At 43.5% G+C, this 21392-nt stretch overlaps 2 protein-coding genes across 5 annotated transcripts in view; one reads left to right on the top strand and one right to left on the bottom strand.

The window, feature by feature from the left end:
- The window catches only part of atrip (ATR interacting protein), a 125557-nt gene extending 118642 nt beyond the window's left edge, over positions 1-6915 (bottom strand). For all 4 annotated transcript variants that reach the window (XM_072582093.1, XM_072582091.1, XM_072582090.1 and 1 more), the window contains exon 1: positions 6789-6915. The gene's annotated coding sequence lies outside the window, so the exon portion shown is untranslated. The remainder of the gene's footprint in view (positions 1-6788) is intronic.
- A 178-nt stretch (positions 6916-7093) lies between these two features.
- The window catches only part of ippk (inositol 1,3,4,5,6-pentakisphosphate 2-kinase), an 85187-nt gene continuing 70888 nt past the window's right edge, over positions 7094-21392 (top strand). Inside the window, exon 1 of the mRNA XM_072582116.1 lies at positions 7094-7325. Coding sequence (XP_072438217.1) covers positions 7233-7325 — 93 coding nt within the window. The 5' untranslated portion in view covers positions 7094-7232. The remainder of the gene's footprint in view (positions 7326-21392) is intronic.

Here is a 21392-nt window from a genome sequence, read left to right on the forward strand (position 1 = left end):
CGCTGACTTCCTCATCCATCTGGCTGAACTGGTCCTCACACTTAACAACTTCTCCTTCCAATCCGCTCACTTCCTCCAAACCAAAGGGGTAGCCATGTGCACTCGCATGAGTCCAACTATGCCTGTCTCTTTGTCAGGTACATGGAACAATCCATCTTCCGCAACTACATTGCACCACCCCCCATCTTTTCCTCCCCTACATCGATGACTGTGTCAGCACTACCTTGTGCTCCCACAGGGTGGTTGAACAATTCGTCAACTTCACAAACACCTTTCACCCAACTTCAAATTCACCTGAGTTAAAAACAATGACTGTAGATGCTGGAAATCAGATTCTGGATTAGTGGTGCTGGAAGAGCACAGCAGTTCAGGCAGCACCCAAGTAGCTTCGAAATCGACGTTTCGGACAAAAGCGGAGGGCTACGCGTTGTGAGGATTGGATGTTGGAGTGGGTGAGGGGGGAGGGGAGTACACTCCTGACCTGCTCTTTTGAAACATCTAAAGACTAGATTTTTGAATCCAGGCTTCTCATCTCCTGCCCACCTAGCCATGCTTCACAAAGCTCACTTACCTCTGTGACTTTACAACCTAAAGTCCTGATTATTCCTGATGAAGGGCTTTTGCCCAAAACGTTGATTTCGAAGCTACTTGGATGCTGCCTGAACTGCTGTGCTCTTCCAGCACCACTAATCCAGAATTCAAATTCACCTGGACCATCCCAGACATCTCCCTCCCCTTCCTGGACTTCTCCATCTCCGGTGACCAACTAACCACAGACATCTACTACAAACCCATGGTCTCCCATAGCTACCTGGACTATACCTCCTCCCATCCTGCCTCCTGTAAAATGTCATCTCTCATACCCAATTCCTCTGCCTCCGCTGCATCTGTTCCCAGGATGATCAATTCCACCGTAAAAAATCCCAGATGGCCTCCTTCTTCAAAAACCGCAATTTCCCTCCCACGTGGTCTTGATGCCATCCAGCACATCTCTGCCCTTGAACCCCACCCCTCCCAACACAACAAGGACAGAGCCCCCCCTCGGTCTTCACCTTCCACCCCACCAACCTCTATATATATCATATCACCCTCCACCACTTCCATCACCTACAAACAGACCCCACCATTCGGGATATAATTTCCTCCCCACCCCAATCAGTGTTTTGAAGAGACCATTCCCTCCACGACTCCCCTGTCAGATCCATGCCCCCACCAGCCCTCACCCGATTTCCGGCACCTTCCCCAGCCATTCGCAGGGAGTGCAAAACCTGCGCCCACCCCTCTGTCCAAGGCCCCAAAGGATCCTTCCACATCCGACCTAAATTTACTTGTACCTCGACTATTGTCATCCGCCGCATCCATTGCACACGATGTGGTCTCCTCTACATTGAGTAGGCAAGATGTGAACTCTTGGTTCATTTCAGAGAACATCTCTGGCACACCCGGACCAACCAATCCCACTGATCCATGGCTGAACACTTCAACTCCCCCTCCCACTCCACCAAGGCCATGCAGGTCCTGGGCCTCCTCCATTGCCAAACCCTAACCACCTAACACCTGGAGGAAGAATGCCTCATATTCTACCTTGGGACCGTGCAACCACATGGAATTAATGTGGATTTCACCAGTTTCCTTATCTCCCCTCCCTGCACCTTATCCCAGTCCCAAGCCTCCAACTTGACCTATCCATCGTCTTTCTCATCTATCCGCTCCACCCTCCTCTCTGACCAATCACTTTCCCACCCACCATCATCTACTTATTGCATTCTCAACTACCTTCCCCCAGCCCCCCAATTCCCCATTTATCTCTCAGCCCTCTGGCCGACAAGCCTCATTCCTGATGAAGGGCTCTTGCCTGAAATGTTGATAATCTGCTCCTCAGATGTTGCCTGACCTGCTGTGCTTTTCCAGCACCACACTCTCAACTGCAAATGTGCCTTGGCTAGAAAGAGGCACGCCTGCCTACAACATCTTGGGCTACTTCTTAAGCCACCCTCGACATGGACAGTCATTCCTCAACCCCACTAACTGTGACACCAGTGCCTCAAACATTTGTGAAAACAGAGAAGCCTCTTGTATCTGAGCAAAAGGCCCACAGTATACTGGGGTCTCCAGACCTTGGGCAGCCAGAGGACAAACACTTGGATAATCGAGTAGAAAGAGTCAGCGGTTCAGCTCTATTTCATCTGATAGCACAGGAGCAGTGCCACATCGGAGCACATTTAAGCATATGAAAAGGTCCATCCAGCTGCATTTGGATTTCATTGGTTTATTTATTAAGGTAACCCTGTTGTGTCTGTGTCTTAAATGAACTCTGAAATGATGACCCACTAAAACAGCCCTTTACATAGTTAACTTTTTTTCAAAACTCTTGGGTTATTAAAAGTTCACTAGCTCTTGCAAAAGGTGTGATTGGAAGAACCATACCAAGTGAGGTCAGTTGCCTTATGTGATGATGGGTTAAAAGAAATGGCAATGGCATTCAAGGAAATGGCAATCAGGGCAGTCAAAGGTGAAGGATTTATTCAACTGAGTATGTAAATAAGCAAAAGGCTCTGTTGAAATGTGCCTGCATTTGTGAGGTGTGGAACACTTGTATGTAACCCATTGTACTTTGCCTCCTGTTGGCCAGAATATTCCTCCTGCTGCACCATCCACCTCCAGATCCTCACAGGAGTCAACATGATCCAGGATGTTCCGATTATCCAAAGGTTTCCCTACTAGTAGTGCCAGATTAGGCAGAGTGAGAACACAAACCACAGTTCATTGACCCATGCCATATTGAAGAACCCCTCAGATTAATCCAGGCTTCAGAATGACATTTTCAGGTAGCCTATGCCTGGCAGCTTCCTGATAGTCATGCACAGTTCCCAAGGATCCATTTGAGATGGTTGCAGACCAATTGTACCTTGAGCAAAGAGAAATCAGGATTGAGCTACACTGTTGACTATAAATCTTGGCCATGAATTACCTTAACCATGTCATTGAACATCAGGAAGTAACCTTATTAATAGCTGTGAAGCACACTGGAGCTGTTCACTTCCTACGTGGAACTATAAAATGTCTTGCTGTTGAGTAGGGAATCATCAGCTCCTTGTCATAGGAGATCATAAACTAGACTATATTTTGACTTGCCACTTCCCCCTTTGAAGGGTTGTTGTGTGAAGTTCCTTTCACATCTTTAGGTATAACACTTCATGAGTCTCACTCTCTTTTTCTCAACAACCCTTGTATACATCCACAGCAATTTTTTGCTGTAAGGGCTCTTTTTGAAAACACGCTTTAGAATTACGAATTAAAAATGTCCAAAGTATTTTGGGGTTCTGATCCATAGGCACGACAAGAGGTCAATCCTGAGTATTAATGGTTTGTGTATTATGTTGTTAGAGATACATGAGTGATGAGCATTTTAAGATTAAGAACTGGATCACATACAAAGAAGAGACTTAGGACACTGGGGAATTATTTAGAAGATAGGGTGCATCCTGTGAAGAAACTTAATATCAAGGAAAGTAATTGTGTCTTGTTTTGTACTTCACCAGCTTGCTTGGATTGGGTTAACAAAGAGCTCCTGATTGGATTTACTAGATACTATTTTATGTTTATGACCTCCAATTTTGCACATCTCCATTTCTTTCTTTTCATTTTGACTTCTTTTGATTTGTTCATTATGAAAGACCCATTTGAAAATCCAATAAATCACATTGCCGCAATCTACTTCAAATAATTCCAGATTATGTGACAATGGTCAAATACATTGCCTTTTGAAATCTGTACTGATTACCCTTTACACAACCTGATTTGTTGATTTTTCAATTACATCTTTGATTAAAAAATTCCATTGTCAATTTTGACTTTCCATATTGAGAAACTGATCACTCTACATCTGATATGCTTTCTCTAACTTTGTTAATATGAATGTGTGAAATTTTCGAAGTTTGATTATTTATCAATTAGCTTCTGTATTTTCTATCTTAAATGTCTATATATCTTTTTGTTCTGAAATGTTTTAATTTTTTTTGTCTTTTCATATCCTTTCTTCTTGCAAAGAATGGTGGTTGATTGGTCAGAATGTTCAGAAAATTCTTCAGAAACTGTTGCAAATGCTCTTCTGTAGACTGGAACTATTATTTTTCGGCAGAGGAACAAGTGAATATCTGTGATGTATGTATTTATGCTTACTTCAGGGGAGATACTGAATGAGTATTTTGCATCAGTGTTTACTGTGGAAAAGCGAATGGAAGGTCCAGAATGGAGGGAAATAAATGGTGAAAAATGTCCATATTACAGAGAAGGAAGTGCTGGATGTCTTGAAATGCAGAAAGGTGGATAAATCCCCAGTACCTGATCAGGTGTACCCTGAACTCTGTGGGAAGCTAGTGAAGTGATTGCTGGGTCCCTTGCTGAGATATTTGTATCATCAATAGTCACAGGTGAGGTGCCGGAACTGGAGGTTGGCTAATGTGGTGCCACGGTTTAAGAAAGGTTGCAAGGACAAGGCAGGGAACTATAGAGTAGTAAGCCTGACATCGGTGGTGGGAAAGTTGTTGGAGGGAATCCTGAGGATCAGGATGTACATGTATTTGAAAAGGCAAGGACTGATTAGGAACAGTCAATAAGGCTTTGTGCGTGGGAAATCATGTCTCACAAACTTGATTGAGTTTTTTGAAGGAACAAAGAGGATTGATGAGGGCAGAACGGTGGACATGACCTATATGGATTTAAGTAAGGCATTCGACAAGGTTCCCCATGGGAGACTGGTAAGCAAGGTTAGATCTCATGGAATACAGATAGAACTTGCCATTTGGATACAGAATTGGCTCAAAGGTAGAAGATAGAGGGTGATGGTGGAGGGTTTTTTTTCCCCAGAGTGGAGGGCTGTGACCAGTGGAGTGCCACAAGGATCGGTGCTGGGTCTACTACTTTTTGTCATTTACATAAATGATTTGGTTGCGAGCATAAGATATATAGTTAGCAAGTTTGCAGATTACACCTAAATTGGAGGTGTAGTGGACAGCAAAGAAGGTTACCTCAGATTAAAACATAATCTTGATCAGATGGGTCAATGGGCTGAGAAGTGGCAGATGGAGTTTAAATTAGATAAATGTGAGGTGCTGCATTTTGGGGAAGCAAATCTTAGCAGGACAATGGTAAGGTCCTGGGGAGTGTTGCTGAACAAAGAGACCTTGGAGTGCAGGTTCATAGCTCCTTGAAAGTGGAGTCGCAGGTAGATAGGATAATGAAGGCGGTGTTTGGTATGCTTTCCTTTATTGGTCAGAGTATTGAGTACAGGAGTTGTTGCGGGTTGAGTACAGGTCATTTTGTGGCTGTACAAGACACTGGTTATGCCACTTTTGGAATATTGCGTGCAGTTCTGGCCTCCTTCCTATCGGATGGATATTATCAAACTTGAAAGGGTTCAGAAAAGATTTACAAGAATGTTGCCAGGGTTGGAGGATTTGAGCTATATGGAGAGATTGAACAGGCTAGGGCTGTTTTCCTTAGAGCGTTGGAGGCTGACGGGTGACATTATAAAGGTTTATAAAATCATGAGGGGCATGGATAGAATAAAAAGACAAAGTCTCTTCCCTGGAGTGGGGAAGTCCAGAACTAGAGGGCATAGACTTAGGTTGAGAGGGGAAAGATATAAAAGGGGCCTAAGGGGCAATTTTTTCATGCAGAGGATAGTACACGTATGGTATGAGCTGCCAGAGGAAGTCATAGAGCTGTATAGCATGGAAACAGACCCTTCGGTCCAACTCATCCATGCCGACCAGATATCCCAAACCAATCTAGTCCCATCTGCCAGCACCCATCCCATATCCCTCCAAACCCTTCCTATTCTTATACTCATCCAAATGCTGCTTAAATGTTGCAATTGTACCAGCCTCCACCACTTCTTCTATTGCAACATTTAAAAGGCATTTAGATGGGTATATGAATAGGAAGGGTTTAGAGGGATATGGTCTGGGTACTGGCAGGTGGGTATAGATTTGTTTGGGATATCTGGATGGCATGGACGAGTTGGACCAAAGGGCCTGTTTCTGTGCTGTACATCTCTGACTTGAGAAGTGGCGTGAATTGTCCAACCCAAAACATGTAGATTGTGTATTAGGGTATGAGTGAAAGCCCCCTTTTATCAGAATAAGAACAATTTGATTATTTTCTAACTTATTCCATGCAAACACACAGTTCAGTGAATACCGTAATGAGATCTCATATGAAACATGTTTGATTCAAATCAATTTTTATGTTTAATTGTAGAGTGCCACCAACTTTAATTTCAGTACCTATACACACTAACCCTCATAGCTGCAAGAAAGACCGATGAATTTGGGGGTCAGGTTTGTTTTGTGAATATAGTAATCAATTGGGGGCAACGGAATAGCTCGGTGCAGAAATCGGCATACTTGAAAAGTTTAAGAATTGAAAACGGAACGCAGCTCTTTCGGAACGATATGCCACCTATCACATTGTACGGTCAGAAGAAGTTTGCTGTCAATATTTTAGGAGAAACGTGTCGAAAAAATACAAGCTGTGCCGGGAATCAGACATCATTACGGTACTCACTCTGGTGAATATCTATTGATATAAATAATAATAGAATAAGACTGTGACTTAATTTCACATTTTAACACCTAAAACGTGAATTGCTCTCGCTCCACAGAAGCTGCCAGACCTGTCGAACATTTCCAGCATCTTGTTTTTATTTCCATTTTGTTTTCATGTTTCGCTCTTGTACCTTGATTGCAAAACGACGATGTTTATGTTTAAGACGTATTACTTACGCACAGATGACCTGCATCAGTAATCCCGAAGCAGCGTGCACTTTGCGAAAAGGAGCTGATACCAAGAACTGCCAAAGGGACGTTTGAACGACCTTTGCATCAACCGAACTCGGCGATGCACGAGAACGGAGGGGGCGGGGGGAAGGGCGGGAAGGGGAGGACGACCAATCACCTCGCACCGCCGTGCGGCGAGTTCACCAATCAGAAACCGCTCGGGACAGCTCACCCAATCAGTGCAGCGATAGCGGCGCAAGAGGCGGGGCTTGGCTAGAGCGCGCACTTCCGTTAGTCGGGGGGCGGGCAGCCGCTTCTCTTCCTGAGCGCGGTGCCCGCGGATGTCAGATACTGGGCACCTTCAGTCGATGTGAGGGGAGACAGGGAGGAGGTTGAGGAGCTGGAGGCGTGGAAGGGGGTTTAGAAGCAACACTAAGGACCTGGAGAGAAATGGGAACGGTGATGGAAGTAAAGTATCTCGATGCAAATGAATGGAAGTACCACGGAGAAGGCAACCGGAGTTTGGTGGTTTCTCACGTTCAGGTTGGTCTGTTAACAACGCCGCTAGGAGACAATAATAACTGCAGATGCTGTGGAAGCCTGCATTAATAGATGTGAAGCTGGAAGAGCACAGCCGGTCAGGCAGCCTCTGAGGAGCAGGAAACTCAACGCTTTAGGCCAAAACCCTTAATGAGGACTGGGGGAGGGGGAGAGGAGCCCAGAAGTAAATGGAGGGGCGGGGGGGAAAATGTAAATGGGATGGTGATAGGTGGGTGCAGATAGGGAGTTATTATGATTGGCAAGTGGAAGGATTCAGCGGACAGGTGTGTGGGAAGATGGCTCGGTGGCGCTCAGTGGTTAGCACTGCTGCCTTACAGCGCCAGGGATCCCCTCGGGCGACTATCTGTGTGGAGTTTGCACATTCTCCCTGTGTCGTAGGTTTTCCTCCGGGTACTCCGGTTTCCACCCACAATCCAAACATGAATAGTCATACTAAATTGTGTTCAGGGGTGTGTAGGCTACGTGCATTAGTCAGGGGGTAAATATAGGGTAGGGGAATGGGTCTGGATGGATTACTCTTTGGAGGGTTGTTGTGGATTTGGGCTGTAACACCTGTTCCCACACTAGGGATTCTATGATTCTAAGATAGACAGGTTAGGTGAGGTCAAGGAGTAAGGGCTAGATATGGGATAAACCTAGGGGGAGGATGGACTTTGGAACTGATGAAGTCGATGTTAGAGGGCATTGGGCTGTAAGCTTCCCAGGTGAAATATAAGGTGTTGTTCCTCCAGTTTCTGTTTGGCCTCACTCTGATAGTAGAGGAGGCCAAGGTGGACATGTCATCTGGGGAGTGGGAGGGGAAAGTAAAGCGGATGGCCACTGGAAGGTTGGGTTGGTTAGTGCATACAGAATGAAATTGTCCCTGCGATAACGTTTGGGCTCCCTGATATAGAAGAGACCACATTGGGAGCAACAGATGCAATCGATGAGGTTAGATGACATGCTGGTGAATCACTGTCAGATCTGGAAGGATTGTTTAGGGCCTTGGATGGAGGTGAAAGGGGTGGTGTAAGGGCAGGTGTTGCACCTCTTGCGGTTGCAGAGAAAGGTACTGGGTATGGTGGAGAAGTTGGTGGGGAGAACGGAATTGATAAGGGAGTTGTGGAGTGAGAGGTCCCTGCGGAAAGCAGATGGGTTGGGAAAGTGGTGGGATCTGATTGTGGGTGATAGAAATGTCAGAGGATTGATGAATTGGATTTGGAGGTTGGAGGGGTGGTAATGAAAAAGTGTATAAAGTATGAGCAGTTAAGTTTTTAGGGTTACTTGACAAAGGCTCAGCATGATTTTGACCAGATAAGAATTTGTAGTAAACAATGAGGTGCTGGAGGCAAGTGTAGTGGTTTAAAGAGGTAAAGAACATCCATTGTGTAATGCCAGATGGCTTAATCTTTACTGTTGATGCTGGCTGATTGTAACAGTTACCCAATCAATACAGATGTTGCCTTATTCAGATGCTGCTCCCTGTAAGTGACTATTTAATTTTTTAAGAGTCTGCTGTTTGAGAGAAGACCGAGAATTCATGTCTTTGTCTTTGTGTACATGGGCGATTGCTGTCTCTCCATGGCTTGGAATAAAGGCAAAGAAGGTAGAGCCATACTGCGTCTCTGAGTCTTTGCTTCGACTGGTAGAGGGATATGGAAACAGGATGACAGTATTTGAGGACTATGGGGACTCTCCACTTGTTGGGGAGGCGTTTGATGCAGTAATGTGGGAGATGGAGGAGATGTGGTTGAGGGCATCTTTAATTACAATATCAAACCCAGATAAGTTGAGTTCTATTGACTTGTTAGCTGTGCAGAAGGTTTGAAATGCCTAATCACCAGTGAAAGAATCAGCTGATGAAGAGAAAGAGGCCAACAGAGAAGAAAATGGCCCAACTGTATTAAAGATTGGCTTAACCAGAACTCCCAACAATGAGGTAATCCAACAATGGAGTAGTGAAAGTTTGTAAAATGTGGTTGCCCATGATAGTTGGCATCAGCACTTGGTCCGTGGTGGTTCTGTGACTCTGTAAATATAAACATAGGTTTAGGACTGAACCAGGGTTTATTATGATAACAATATTACTGCCTGTGAACGCTCATTTGGATAAAAACTGTAGGAAACCTATATCTGTGGGACAAGCAAAGATTCGATGCCTTCAGAGGATGGAAGGTGAGAGAACTGAATCAAGATGTAGGATAGATGGCAAGAGCAGAGAAGCTATTGTTGTCGGTTCATTTTATTTCTGCATTACATTTGGTCCAAACAACTTATACCAAAGCATTTCCAATCAATCACACATTATAACCTTTTGTGACTGTTTACCCCTGGTGTCCTCAAAGTATCTATCCTTGGTCTTGTCCTATTCGTATATTTCATTAATTTCAATTTTTATTGATGTAACTGTGCACAAACTTTCTGTAGCTTCTGTAAATGGGCTCCTAAATCTTTGTTGTGGTTCCTACTTTATCATGATCTCTTTATCTAGATGTCCCATGGATAGCTTCAGTTTCTCTACTGCCACTCAAAATTTGAATAATTTTTGCTACCTCGCTTAATGTCTTTTGAACCTCTCTGCTCCCATTTGCACTATTTACAACATCCAAAACTTTTGTGATCAGCAAACTTGGCTATAGTTTTATTTTCCTTTAGTCATTTATAAATACAGTGAAAATGATCAATGCCATTAGTCAATGCTTCCCAACTTTTAAGTCAGCCAAAAAAAAGGGACAATGGCTATGATAACAGCTTGCTTTGATTTTGTGTTTTTTAAATGTTTTGTGGAACTTCATAAATAGCGTCTATAAACATAATTTATCTACAGCTTTAGTGATGACCTCTCAAAATTAAGCTTTCTTCACTAGATATGACATGCCTGATCCCAATCCAAGATGACCAATCAGCTCATGATTTGCCCAAATGCTCACTTAGTCTGTCTATAATAGAGTTTAAGTAATTATTGAAAAGTAAATGTGAAACTAACAGGTCTAAAAGTTAGTAGTTTATTATCTCCTGCACCTGTCATAATTGATGGAATAACTGGCTTATTCCTAACAGAAATCATGTGATATCAGGTTATAGTCCAACAGGTTTATTTTAAATCTATAAGCTTTGAGAGCGCTGCTCCTTTGTCAGGTGATGCGGAGGGAAGCATTCAAGCACACACGTTGTCGGTGTATGCTCACCAGGCGAATGACACTCTGGGAATTCTTCCACAAACTCCAAGATGTCAGCAGTGAGCCTCATGAGATAACTAACAGGCCAGAACAGTCAGCAAAGAAATCTCCGTGCAGTAGCCAAAGAAGAAAGAGTTGATTTGGACCTCTCTGGAAGGTTGTTTGGAGATTGTCAGGAGATGCATGCTCATCATCTCTATGCCTATATATTCTGTGCCTGTATGCTTCTCTCTACTTCATCTGATGAAGGAGCAGTGATCTGAAAGCTTGTGATTTCAAATAAACCTGTTAGACTACAATCCAGTGCCATGTGACTTTATCCATCCCAGTCCAACACTGGCATCTCTGCAACATTTTTTAATCCAAAGAAATGATTCCTGAATTGTGTGTTTGGAATATTGGCGGGTGTACCACTTCCTTTGCTTATATATCAAATTGTGGAAGCTATTGCATCCAAGAGATTTACTTATCTCTTTTAGTTGGAGTTGTATTAAATCTACTGAATTACTCCTTGAGCTTTTAGAGAATCTCTGGTCCTTTGCTGCAATCCACTCTACACGTACCAATGTCACTCTGCTCCTGCACTCTTTACTGTTTGTTTATTAATTTTTTGTTTTTACTTCCAGAAACACTGCTTGATATTTTTGTGAATTAAGCTACTAACGATTGCTTGGTAGTACAAAAGTTGAGGATTGTCTAAAACAAAATTGTTGCTGAAGATTTTCATCTTGCACTCATCAGGATGCATGAAAGAATACCAAATTTCAAAAGGAGCAATTTATAATTGACAAAGCATAGGGGTTGATTTACTAAAAATTGACGATGATCAAGGCATTGCCATGGATAATGTATCAGGAATCAATGCTTCTCTGTCCTTTTGTTAATTTAAAAAAAGATGCAATGCATGGACATGTTCCTTTTATCTGCAGAGGACAGATCCCTTGAAATATATGTTGCTCTTAGCAAGCAAAATTATGATTTGGAGATGCAGAATTAAGCCATGTTGCAAATTTGACTGATCTAAATTGTTTGTTAGCATAATTTTTAGTACATGCTGGATTGTTCAGTAAATGTTTTCGATTGCAGAATTATCTAAAATCAGTTAATTTTCTAATATTTGTAGAATAGGCAGTTTGTGTACAATCAATGCTTTTGGCTATTGTGAGCAGCTGAACAGGGTCTGCCAATCATTGAGAACTGTCAGTGTCATACCCGCTTTTATGATTTCATTTTAGAAATTAATTTGTTTTGTGGTTCATTAAATAGGTTTTGAAATAAGAGCAGAAATTGCTGGAAATAATTAGCATAATTTGAGGATAGCAACTTTAATGTTTTAGGTCATGTTTCATCAGAGCTGTGAAAGAGAAGTGTAACAGAGTTTCAGCAGGGACAAAGTCTTGGTAGTAAGGATTGGGAAGCAAAAGAGAAGGTTTATAATAGTACTTAAAGTAATCACAATACTCTGTGATGCATATTAGTTCAGTGATGTGAGTGCATTGAATTGGAGTTACGATGAAAAGTCATAGATCTAAAATTTGACTCTCTCTGCTTCCACAAATACTGCTAGGCCTGAGGTATTTCCAGTGCTTGCTGTTTTTATTGCAGATTTCCAAGATCTGCATTATTATAGGCCTTTGTTATTTGGCTACCATGTCACCTTGTTTTACCAAGTTGCTCGGTACTCAAGATTAAGGAAGTTAAATATATTTCTTCTTTGAATTGGTGACGTCAACATCTTGAAGTCATAAAGAAGAGTTAAAATTCCATGTGAGATAACCAGGGTATGTCATTTTATAAGCACTGTTTATCGTCTCTCTAATGTAACACCTATAATGTTAAGTAAGCACTTGATATAAAAGGTTACAGATGAAATGACATAGCGCATGATAAGGAAATTATTTTTGAAAAGTCAATAGATCTATTGTTTGTTTTTCTCATTTACTCACTTGTGGGAGGTGAATGTTGCTTGGGATTGCCCATCCCTACTTGCCCTTGAGAAACTGGTGATGAGCTGGTTGATAGGGGATTTAGTAATGATAACACTATTAAATATCAAGGACCTATAAATTGTTTCTTATTGGAGATGCTCTTAGTTTGGCATTTGCATTGGGTCAGTGTTAGTTGCCACTTGTCAGGCCAAGTTTGGACCCTGTTCAGGTATTGTTACGTTTGAGCATGGACTGTTTCAGTATCTGAGGAGTCGAAAATGATACTGAATATTGTGTAATCATTGGCAAACATCTCCACTTTTGTCCTATGATGGAGTGATGAAGCATCTGAAGGTGGCTGGAACTAGACCACTATCCTGAGGAACTCCTGCAGAGATAATCTGGAGTTGGTCACTAACCTATATCAACCATAACCATCTTTCTATGTGTCAGGTTTGACAAGAACCAATAGAGGGTTTTCCCCTGATTTTTGTGGAGTCCAGTTTGTTTGGTAACTCTGATGCTACATTCTGTTAAATGTGGCATTGATATCAAGGGCTGGCACTCTCACCTCACCTCTGGCATTCAGCTCTTTCTCTTTGTCCATGTTTAAACCAAGGCTGTAATGATATCAGAAGTTCTGTGAGAAAGTTGTTGCTGAGAGGTGCTGCTTGATAGCATTGTTGATGACACCTTCCATCACCTTTACTGATGATCAAGAGTTGGCTGATGGTGCAGTAATTGTCTAGGTTGGATTTCTCCTCTTTTGAACAGGACATAATTAGGTGATTTTCACACTGTTGGGTAGATGACCGTATTGTACTTATACTGGAGCAGCTTGACTTGGTGTGGCAAGTTCTGGAGCACAAGTCTTCAGTACTCTTGCTGGAATGTTGTTAGGGCCCATAGGCTTTGCAGGATCCGATGCTTTCGTATGTTTCTGGATAACACACGAAGTGAATCAAATTGGTTGTAGCTGGGCATCTGTGATGCTCAGAAATACTGGAGGAGGCTAAGATAGATTATCCACTTGTCATTTCTGGCTGAAGATTGCCTTGAATGCTTCAGCCTAGTCCTTACACTGGTGGATTAGGCTCTTTTATCATTGAGGATAAGAATATTTGTTGAGCCACTTCCCCCAGTGAGTTGTGTAATGGTCCACTATCATTCATGACTGCAGAGCTTAGATATGATCTGATGGCTGTGTGATTGCTTAGCTCTATCACTTGCTGCTTGTACTGTTTGCCATGCAAGATGTCCTCTTTGGTAGCTTCACCTTGGATTACACCTAATGTTTAGATAATCCTGGTGCTGCTCCTGGTATGCCCACCAGCACTCTCCATTGAGTGACTGTTGTTCCCCTAGCTTGATGACAATGGTAGGAAGGGAGTTATGCTAGGCCATGAGGTTGCAAGTTGTGTTGGAGTATGATTCTGCTGCTGTTGATAGCCAACAGCTGACAGTTGCTAGATCTGTTCAAAATCTGTTCCATTTTGCATGATGAAGGGTATTCACACTGTCAAGGTCGGACTTCGTCTTCCTGACAATAGTGATGGTTGTCACTCTTTACTGATATTGTCATGGACCGATGCTTTTCCAGAAGGCAGGTGGGGTTGAATATGTGTTTTCCTCTTATTTGTTCCCAAATCACGTGTTGGTGATGCAATTGAGCAGCCATGTCATTTAGAACCTGACCAACTTGATCAGTAATGTTGCTGCCAAGCCACCTCTTGGTGGTGGGTACTGAAATCCCCTACTCAGAGTACATTCTGTACCCTTGGTGTTTTCTCCAAATATTGCTCAACATGGAGGAATACTGATTCGTTAGGTCAGGGAGGACACTACCTGGTAATCAGAAGGTGCTTTCTTTTCCCTTGTTTAACATGATGCCATGATACTTTGTGTGGTCCAGAATCAATGTTGAGAACCCCTAGGGCATCTCTAACCCAACTGTATTTTATTGTGCGGCCACCTCTGCTGGGTCTGACCTGCCTGTGGTACAGGATACACCCAAAGGTAGTGATGATGATGATGATGCCTGGGGTTTTGTCTGTAAGTATGACTGTGTCAAGCTAGTATTTGACTATTCTGTATGAAGTGTGGTGCTGGAAAAGCACAGCAGGTCAGGCAGCATCCGAGGAGCAGGAGATTGCCGTTTCGGACAAGAGCCCATCATCAGGAATGAGGCTTGTGAGCCGAGGGGGTGGAGAGATAAATGAGAGGTAGTGCCTTAGAGAACATCTCTGGGACACCCGCACCAACCAACCCACTGTATCCTGCCTCAGCACTTCAACTCCTCCTCCCACTCCGCCAAGGGCATGCACGTCCTGGGCTGCCTCCATCGCCACACCCTAACCACCCAACGCCTGGAGGAAGAATGCCTCATTTTCCGCCTTGGGACCCTCCAACCACACTGCATCAATGTGACTTCAGCAGTTTCCTCATTTCCCCTCCACCCCCACCTTCTCCTATTCCCAACCTTCTACCTCTGCACTGCTCTCATGAGCTGTCCTACCTATCTAACATCCTTCCCACCTATCTGCTCCACCCTCCTCTCTGACCTATCACCTTTACCCTCACCTCCATCTACCTATCACACTCTCAGCTGCCCCTCCCCCTCCACAAGCCTAATTCCTGATGAAGGGCTTATGCCCGAAACGTCAATTCATCTGCTCCTAGGCTGCTGCCTGACTTGCTGTGCTTTTTCAGCACCACACACTCAACTCTGATCTCCAGCATCTGCAGTCCTCACTTTCTTTTACTCTGTATGTAGACAAGCAGGAGGCTGGAAGAATGCAGCAAGCCAGGCAGCATCAGGAGGTGGAGAAGTTGACATTTTGGGTGTAACCCTTCTTTGGGTGTGGGGGGAGCTGTAGATAATGGTGGTGTAGTGGGGATAGGTGAAGATAGGTAGAGGGTACGACCTGGTTGGGAGGAGTGAATCCGGTTTGTGGCAGGGAGAGAGATGGGAGGGAGGTAATTTGAAAATTGGAGAACTGGATGTTGAGTCCTTTGGCCTGTAGGTTGCCCAGGCAGAAGATAAGATGTTGTTCCTCCAATAGGTGCTGTGGTTTGATTTGGCAATGGAGGAGTCCAAGGATGGTCATGTCAGAAAGGTGGTTCTTGGGGAATTGAAATGGGCAGTGACTGGGATGTCTGGTCGGCCCCTGCGGATCCGGCTGCTTGGTGAGCCGCTCCCTAACTTTACATTTGATTTCCCCGTGGAGAGATGACCACATCGGGGGTACCTGCTGTGGTAAACTAGGTTGAAAGGGAGGCAGGTGAACCTGGAAGGACTGTTTGAGGCCCTGGATGGAGGTGAGGAGGATGGCAAGTATTGCATTTTTTCTGGTTGCAGTGGAAGATAGATGGTGATTCAGTGGAAGGGGTGGCATGAACCAAAGACTGTTGGAGGGAATGGTCCTTGTGGAAGACTGAGAGGGGTGGGGAAGGGAAGATGTTCTTGGTGGGGTCTATTTGGAGTTGGTGGAATGATGCGTTGGATGTGGACACTGGTGGGGTGATAGGTGAGGACAAGGGGAACTCTGAACTTATTGCGTTGTGGGGGAGGGGGTGGTTTTGAACACCTGTTGGACCTTGTCTTCCGTATGGGAACCCTACAGCCCAGAGGACTTAACATTAGCATCTCCAATTTCAATTAACCTCCTTCCCCATTTCCTGACTGACTCCCTTCCCAGCCCCTCTCCCTTCTGGTCACTGCTCCCTGCCATCACCCGGATTAATTCCTTCCATCGACCAACAAAGTCATACCCTCAACCTGTCATCACATATCCCCACTTCACCACCCTGCCCCTACTTCCCCCTTTATCTACAGATTTCGCCCCCCCCCCCCCCCCCCTACATCCACCACCAGTCCTGAAGAAGTGTTACACTGGAAATGTCAACTTCTCCACCTCCTGATGCCGTCTGGCTTGCTATGTTCTTTAGCCTCCTTCCTTTCTACTTTGGATTCCAGTATCTGCAGTTTTTTTTGTCTTTGACTATTCTGTATATCAGCTAACTTTGACACAATGCTCCAGATTTAGTAACAAGCACTTGGGCTAATCAGAAATTTGGCTTATAAGGGAATATAATGTTTGTTATTTGTACCTTTTTAAGTATTGAGGGGATTGAATGATCAGAGCTAAACTAATTGTCTTAGCAGTTACAGTGGTAATGTGTTTATACTGCTTGTTAATGTCAGAAGTTGCATGACACTAGATTATAGTATAACCGGTTTATTTGAAATCACAAACTTTCGGACGACTGCCCCTTCCTCAGGTGAAGACTTCAAAAGCTTGTGACTTCAAATCAACTTTTTTTGGACTATAATCTGATGGCATGTGACTTATGACTTTGTCCACCCTTGACCAACACTGGCACCTCCACATCATGGCTGCTTGTTAATGGTTAAAAGAAGTAGTTGTGTTAAAGCCAATAGAGGTGAGAGCTGCATTTTCTCAGGATAATAGTGGATGTTGCCAAAATCCTATTTCATGCCTCTCATTTGCTCATCCTCTCTGCAGTCCTGACTCAAATAAACACAGCTTGCAAGAACTTTGATTTTGATGGATAGTTACAAGGGCTGAGCCGCCTCCATTTCTACCTTCAACAATCCCCTACATCTGGTTTGTTGACAGTCACACTCTCCTGTGCCTGACCATAAATCCAATCTGAAATACTCACCTCTGTACAGACCAGTTAGGGGCAGGAGTCCGCCATTTGGCCTCTTCTGCTGACACTTAATGTAGATATGGTTGCAGTGGATCACAAATGTGTCCACCAACTTCCACATGCTGCAGTTGCAACATAATCTTCATTCCTGCCATTTTTTTGTGCTTAATTTAGAATATATTTCAGTTCTGCCCAAGACCTTATTGCAGGACAAGCTCAAGGCTAAACTAGGCCCAGCAATTTTTCAGCTGCTTAATCTACGACCTTGTGTACACGATATGGTCAGAAGTGAAGATATTTACCGATTGTACACTGTTCAGCACCAGTTGAGTGTCTTTGGATTTTGAAATGTTCACATGTAGCAATATCTGGATGAAGTACAGGCATTGGCTGACAAGTGACCAGTAAAATTTGCACAACCTAAGTGCTAGGCAATGACCAGTCCTTCGAAGGAATAGTTTAGCTGTCACTGCTTAATGTTCAAGAATGTGTTCATTATTGAATTCTCTCCTCTTCTCCATGCCCATCCTGTTTATCTCTCAGCCCCCTTGGCCCACAAGCCTCATCCCTGATGAAGGGCTTATGCCTGAAACATTGACTCTACTGCTCCTCCGATACTGTCTGACCTGTGCTTTTCCAGCATATGAATAGCAACGATTTAGAGCCATATGGGCCAAGTGCTGACAAATGGGAGTAAATTAATTTAGGATATCTGGTCTGCATGGACACGTTGGGCCGAGAGGTCTGTTTGAAGCATATTGCTGAAGAGGAGAGTGAGAAATGGAATATTGTACACTTTGGTAGGAATTACATAGTTATGGAAGAGATAAGGCTTTACAGAGGGAATATAAGAGATTAGGTATAAGATTATAGAACAACCTCAGAAGTAATCTCTGGTTTACTCCTGGTGCACAGCTCAAATGAGGGAAAGAATAAAAGGGTAAAGGAGATAAATCAGTTGCTGAAAAGGTGGTGTAATGTTCATGGATTCAGGTTTTTGGATCATTGGGATCTCTTCTAGGTCAGAAAAGACCTGTTCAGAAAGGGAACAAATTAGTGCAGATGCTGGAATCTGCATTGAAAATAGCAAATGCTGGAGATCACAGTGGGTTGGGCAGCATCCAGAGAAAGAGAGAAAGCTAATGTTTCGAATCTAGATGACTTTTCATCAGAGATGGGTTTCACTTGTGCTGCAAAAGGGTCCAATATTCTAGTGGGAAGATTTGCTAATTCTATTAATGGAAATGTAAATTATTAAGGGGTTGAGAGGCAGGATTAAATAGTCAAAGTGTGGCATTGGAAAAGCACAGCAGGTTAGGCAGCATCCGAGGAGCAGGAGAATTGACGTTATGGGCATATGCGTTTATTTGGGGAAGGGGCTGAGAGAGAAACTAGGGAGGTGGGGGTGAGGTACCTGGGGAGGTGATGGGTCAGTAGGCTAAGTGGATCAGACATGTGGCAGGGAAGGTGGACAAAAAGGAGAACGTGTGTTGCTGGAAAAGCGCAGCAGGTCAGGCAGCATCCGAGGCGCAGGAGCAACGATGTTTCGGGCTGGAGTCCTTCATCAGGAATGAAGCTGCTGCTTGGATGCTGCTTGACCTGCTGTGCTTTTCCAGCAACACACTCTCGACTCTGATCTCCAGCATCTGTAGACCTCACTTTCTCTTAGATGGACAGAGAGGACAGTTCAAGACAGCGGTGCTGAATCGAGGGTTTGGTCTGGGATAATGTGCGGGGAAGGGGAGATGAGGAAACTGGTGAAATTGATGTTGATGCCATGTGGTTGGAGGGTCCCAAGGTGGAAGATGAGGAATTCTTCCTCTGGGCATTGGGTGGCTTGGATTTGGTCGTGGAGGAGGCCCAGGACTTTTATGTTCTTGGCGGAGTGAGAGGGGGTGTTGATGTGGTCAGTGGGGTTGTTTGCCGCATGCATCCCAGAAATGTTCCCTGAAACGTTCTGTGAATTGGTGTTCTATCTCCCCAAGGCAGAGGAGACCACATCAAGAGCAACAGACACAGTAGATGAGGTGTTTGGATGTGCAGGAAAGTCTCTGTTGCATGTGGAAGAATCCTTTAGGGTCTTGGATGGAGGTGAGGGGGGAGGTGTGAGCGCATGTGTGGTGGCAAGGGAAGGTGCTGGGAGTGGAGGCTGTGATGGTGGGGTGGGGGGGAGAGACATGGACCGAATGTGGGAGTTGTGGAGGGAATGGTCTCTGCAGAATTCTAAATAGCCGAGTAAATAGCAAGATAACTGAGAATGGTTTTGAATCTGAAAATAACAAGTAAATTAGAAAAGACAGAGCAAGCCAAAGAACCAAGTAACTCCGAAGAATTAAACTGCATTTATTTCAATGCAAGGGGCCTTACAGCTAAGGCTGGTGAACTCACCATGTTTTGGAACATGGGATTGGAACATCATAACCATTTACAGAAGGTTGGCTGAGAGATTGAGCTACCAGTCATGTCCATATTCTGAGTTTTAGATGCAATAGGAAAGGTAGAAAGAAAACAACAGAGGAAGAGACCGGCTTTATTGATTAAGGAAAACATTACTGATGTAACAAGAGAAGATAGTTCTGAAAAATCATTCAGTGAAAATGTATGGGTTGAAATTATAAAGTAAAAAGGAATGATCACTTTGGGATTGTACTATAGACCCCGCAATAGTTAGAGAAATTGAGGAGCAAACAAGTAGAGAGATCTCAGATATATGTAAGAATAATGTCATGGGTGATTTTAATTATTTAAACATGGGCTCAGACTACCATAGTTTTAAAGGTTTGGATGGTGAAGAATTTGTTAAACGTGTTCAAGCAAATGTTCTTGATCAACATGAGTGTTTGTATGAGAGAAGTGCAAAACTTGACCTCTTGCATAATAAGACAGGGCAAGTGGTGAACTGATAAGGCAACATTTTGGAGCTCATGACCCTAATTCTGTTTGCTTTAAAATAGTTATAGAAAAGGCTAAGCCTCCCATAAAAGTTAGAGTTTTCATTGGAGTAAGGCAAATTTTAATGGTATGAGACAAAAATTCTCAAAAGTTGGTTGAAGTTGACTTTTACATGATATCGGCTTTTATTTGAGTACATATGGTATGTATATTTGGAGAGCCAAGGAATGATTAGGGATATTCAACATGGTTTTGTGCGAGGAAAATAGTGTCTCAAACTTGACTGAGTTTTTTGAGGAACGAACCAAAAAAACGGATGGGGGCAGAGTGGTAGACATTATTTACTTGGCCTTTAGTGTTGAGTGTGTGTTGCTGGGAAAGTGCAGCAGGTCAGGCAACATCTGAGGAGCAGGAGAATCGATTTTTCAGGCATAAGCCAGTACCCTTCCACCGACACCCTCGTCTGCCTGGCTGAACTTTGCCAGCAACACACTCTTGATTCTGTTCTCCAGCATCTGTAGTCCTCACTTTCTCCTTACTTGGAATTTAGTGAAGCTTTTGACAAGGTTTCACATGGTAAAGGAATTAGTAAAGTTAGATCACATGGGATTCAGAGTGAGCTTGCCACTTGGATATAAAATTAGCTTATCGACAGGAGATAGTAATGATGGGGGATTGTATTTTGGACTGGAGGCCTGTGACCAGCAGTGTTCTGAAGGGGTTGGTTCTGGATCCACGTGTTTGTCATTCATGTAAATGATTTACATGAGAATATAGGAGGCATGGTTAATAAGTTTGTGGATGCCACCAAAATTGGTGATGTAGTGGACAATGGATATCTAAGATTACAAAGAGTTCTGGATCAGCTGGGTCAATGGGCTGAAGAGTGGCGATTGAAGTTTAATTTGGATGAGTTTGAGGTATTGTATTCTGCTAAAACGAACAAGGGAAGGGCTTACACAATTAAAGGTAGGGCCTAGAGTAGTGTTAGAAAACATAGGACATTAGAGTGCAGTACAGGCTCTTCGACACTCTATGGTTCCATGGGTGAGTGCAGCAAGCTGAAGCCTATCTATCCTACACTATTCCATTTTCACCCATATGTTTATCCAATGACCATTTAAATGCCGTTAAGATGAATGATTCTACCACTGTTGGAGACAGGGTGTTCTATGTTCCAACTACTGAGTAAAGAAACTATCTCTGATATCTATCCAATATCTATCACCTTAAAGCTATGTCTCTTCATGCTAGCCATCTCCATCTGAGGAAAAAGGCTTTTACTGTCCACCCTGTCTAACCTTCTGATTATCTTATATGTCTCTATTAAGTCACCTCTCAACCTTCTTCTCGCTAACAAAAACAGCCTCAAGTCCCTCAGCCTTTTCTCATAAGAC

This window comes from Chiloscyllium punctatum, chromosome 12 (assembly GCF_047496795.1).
Source record: "Chiloscyllium punctatum isolate Juve2018m chromosome 12, sChiPun1.3, whole genome shotgun sequence".
In the NCBI taxonomy this organism is placed as follows: Eukaryota; Metazoa; Chordata; class Chondrichthyes; order Orectolobiformes; family Hemiscylliidae; genus Chiloscyllium; species Chiloscyllium punctatum.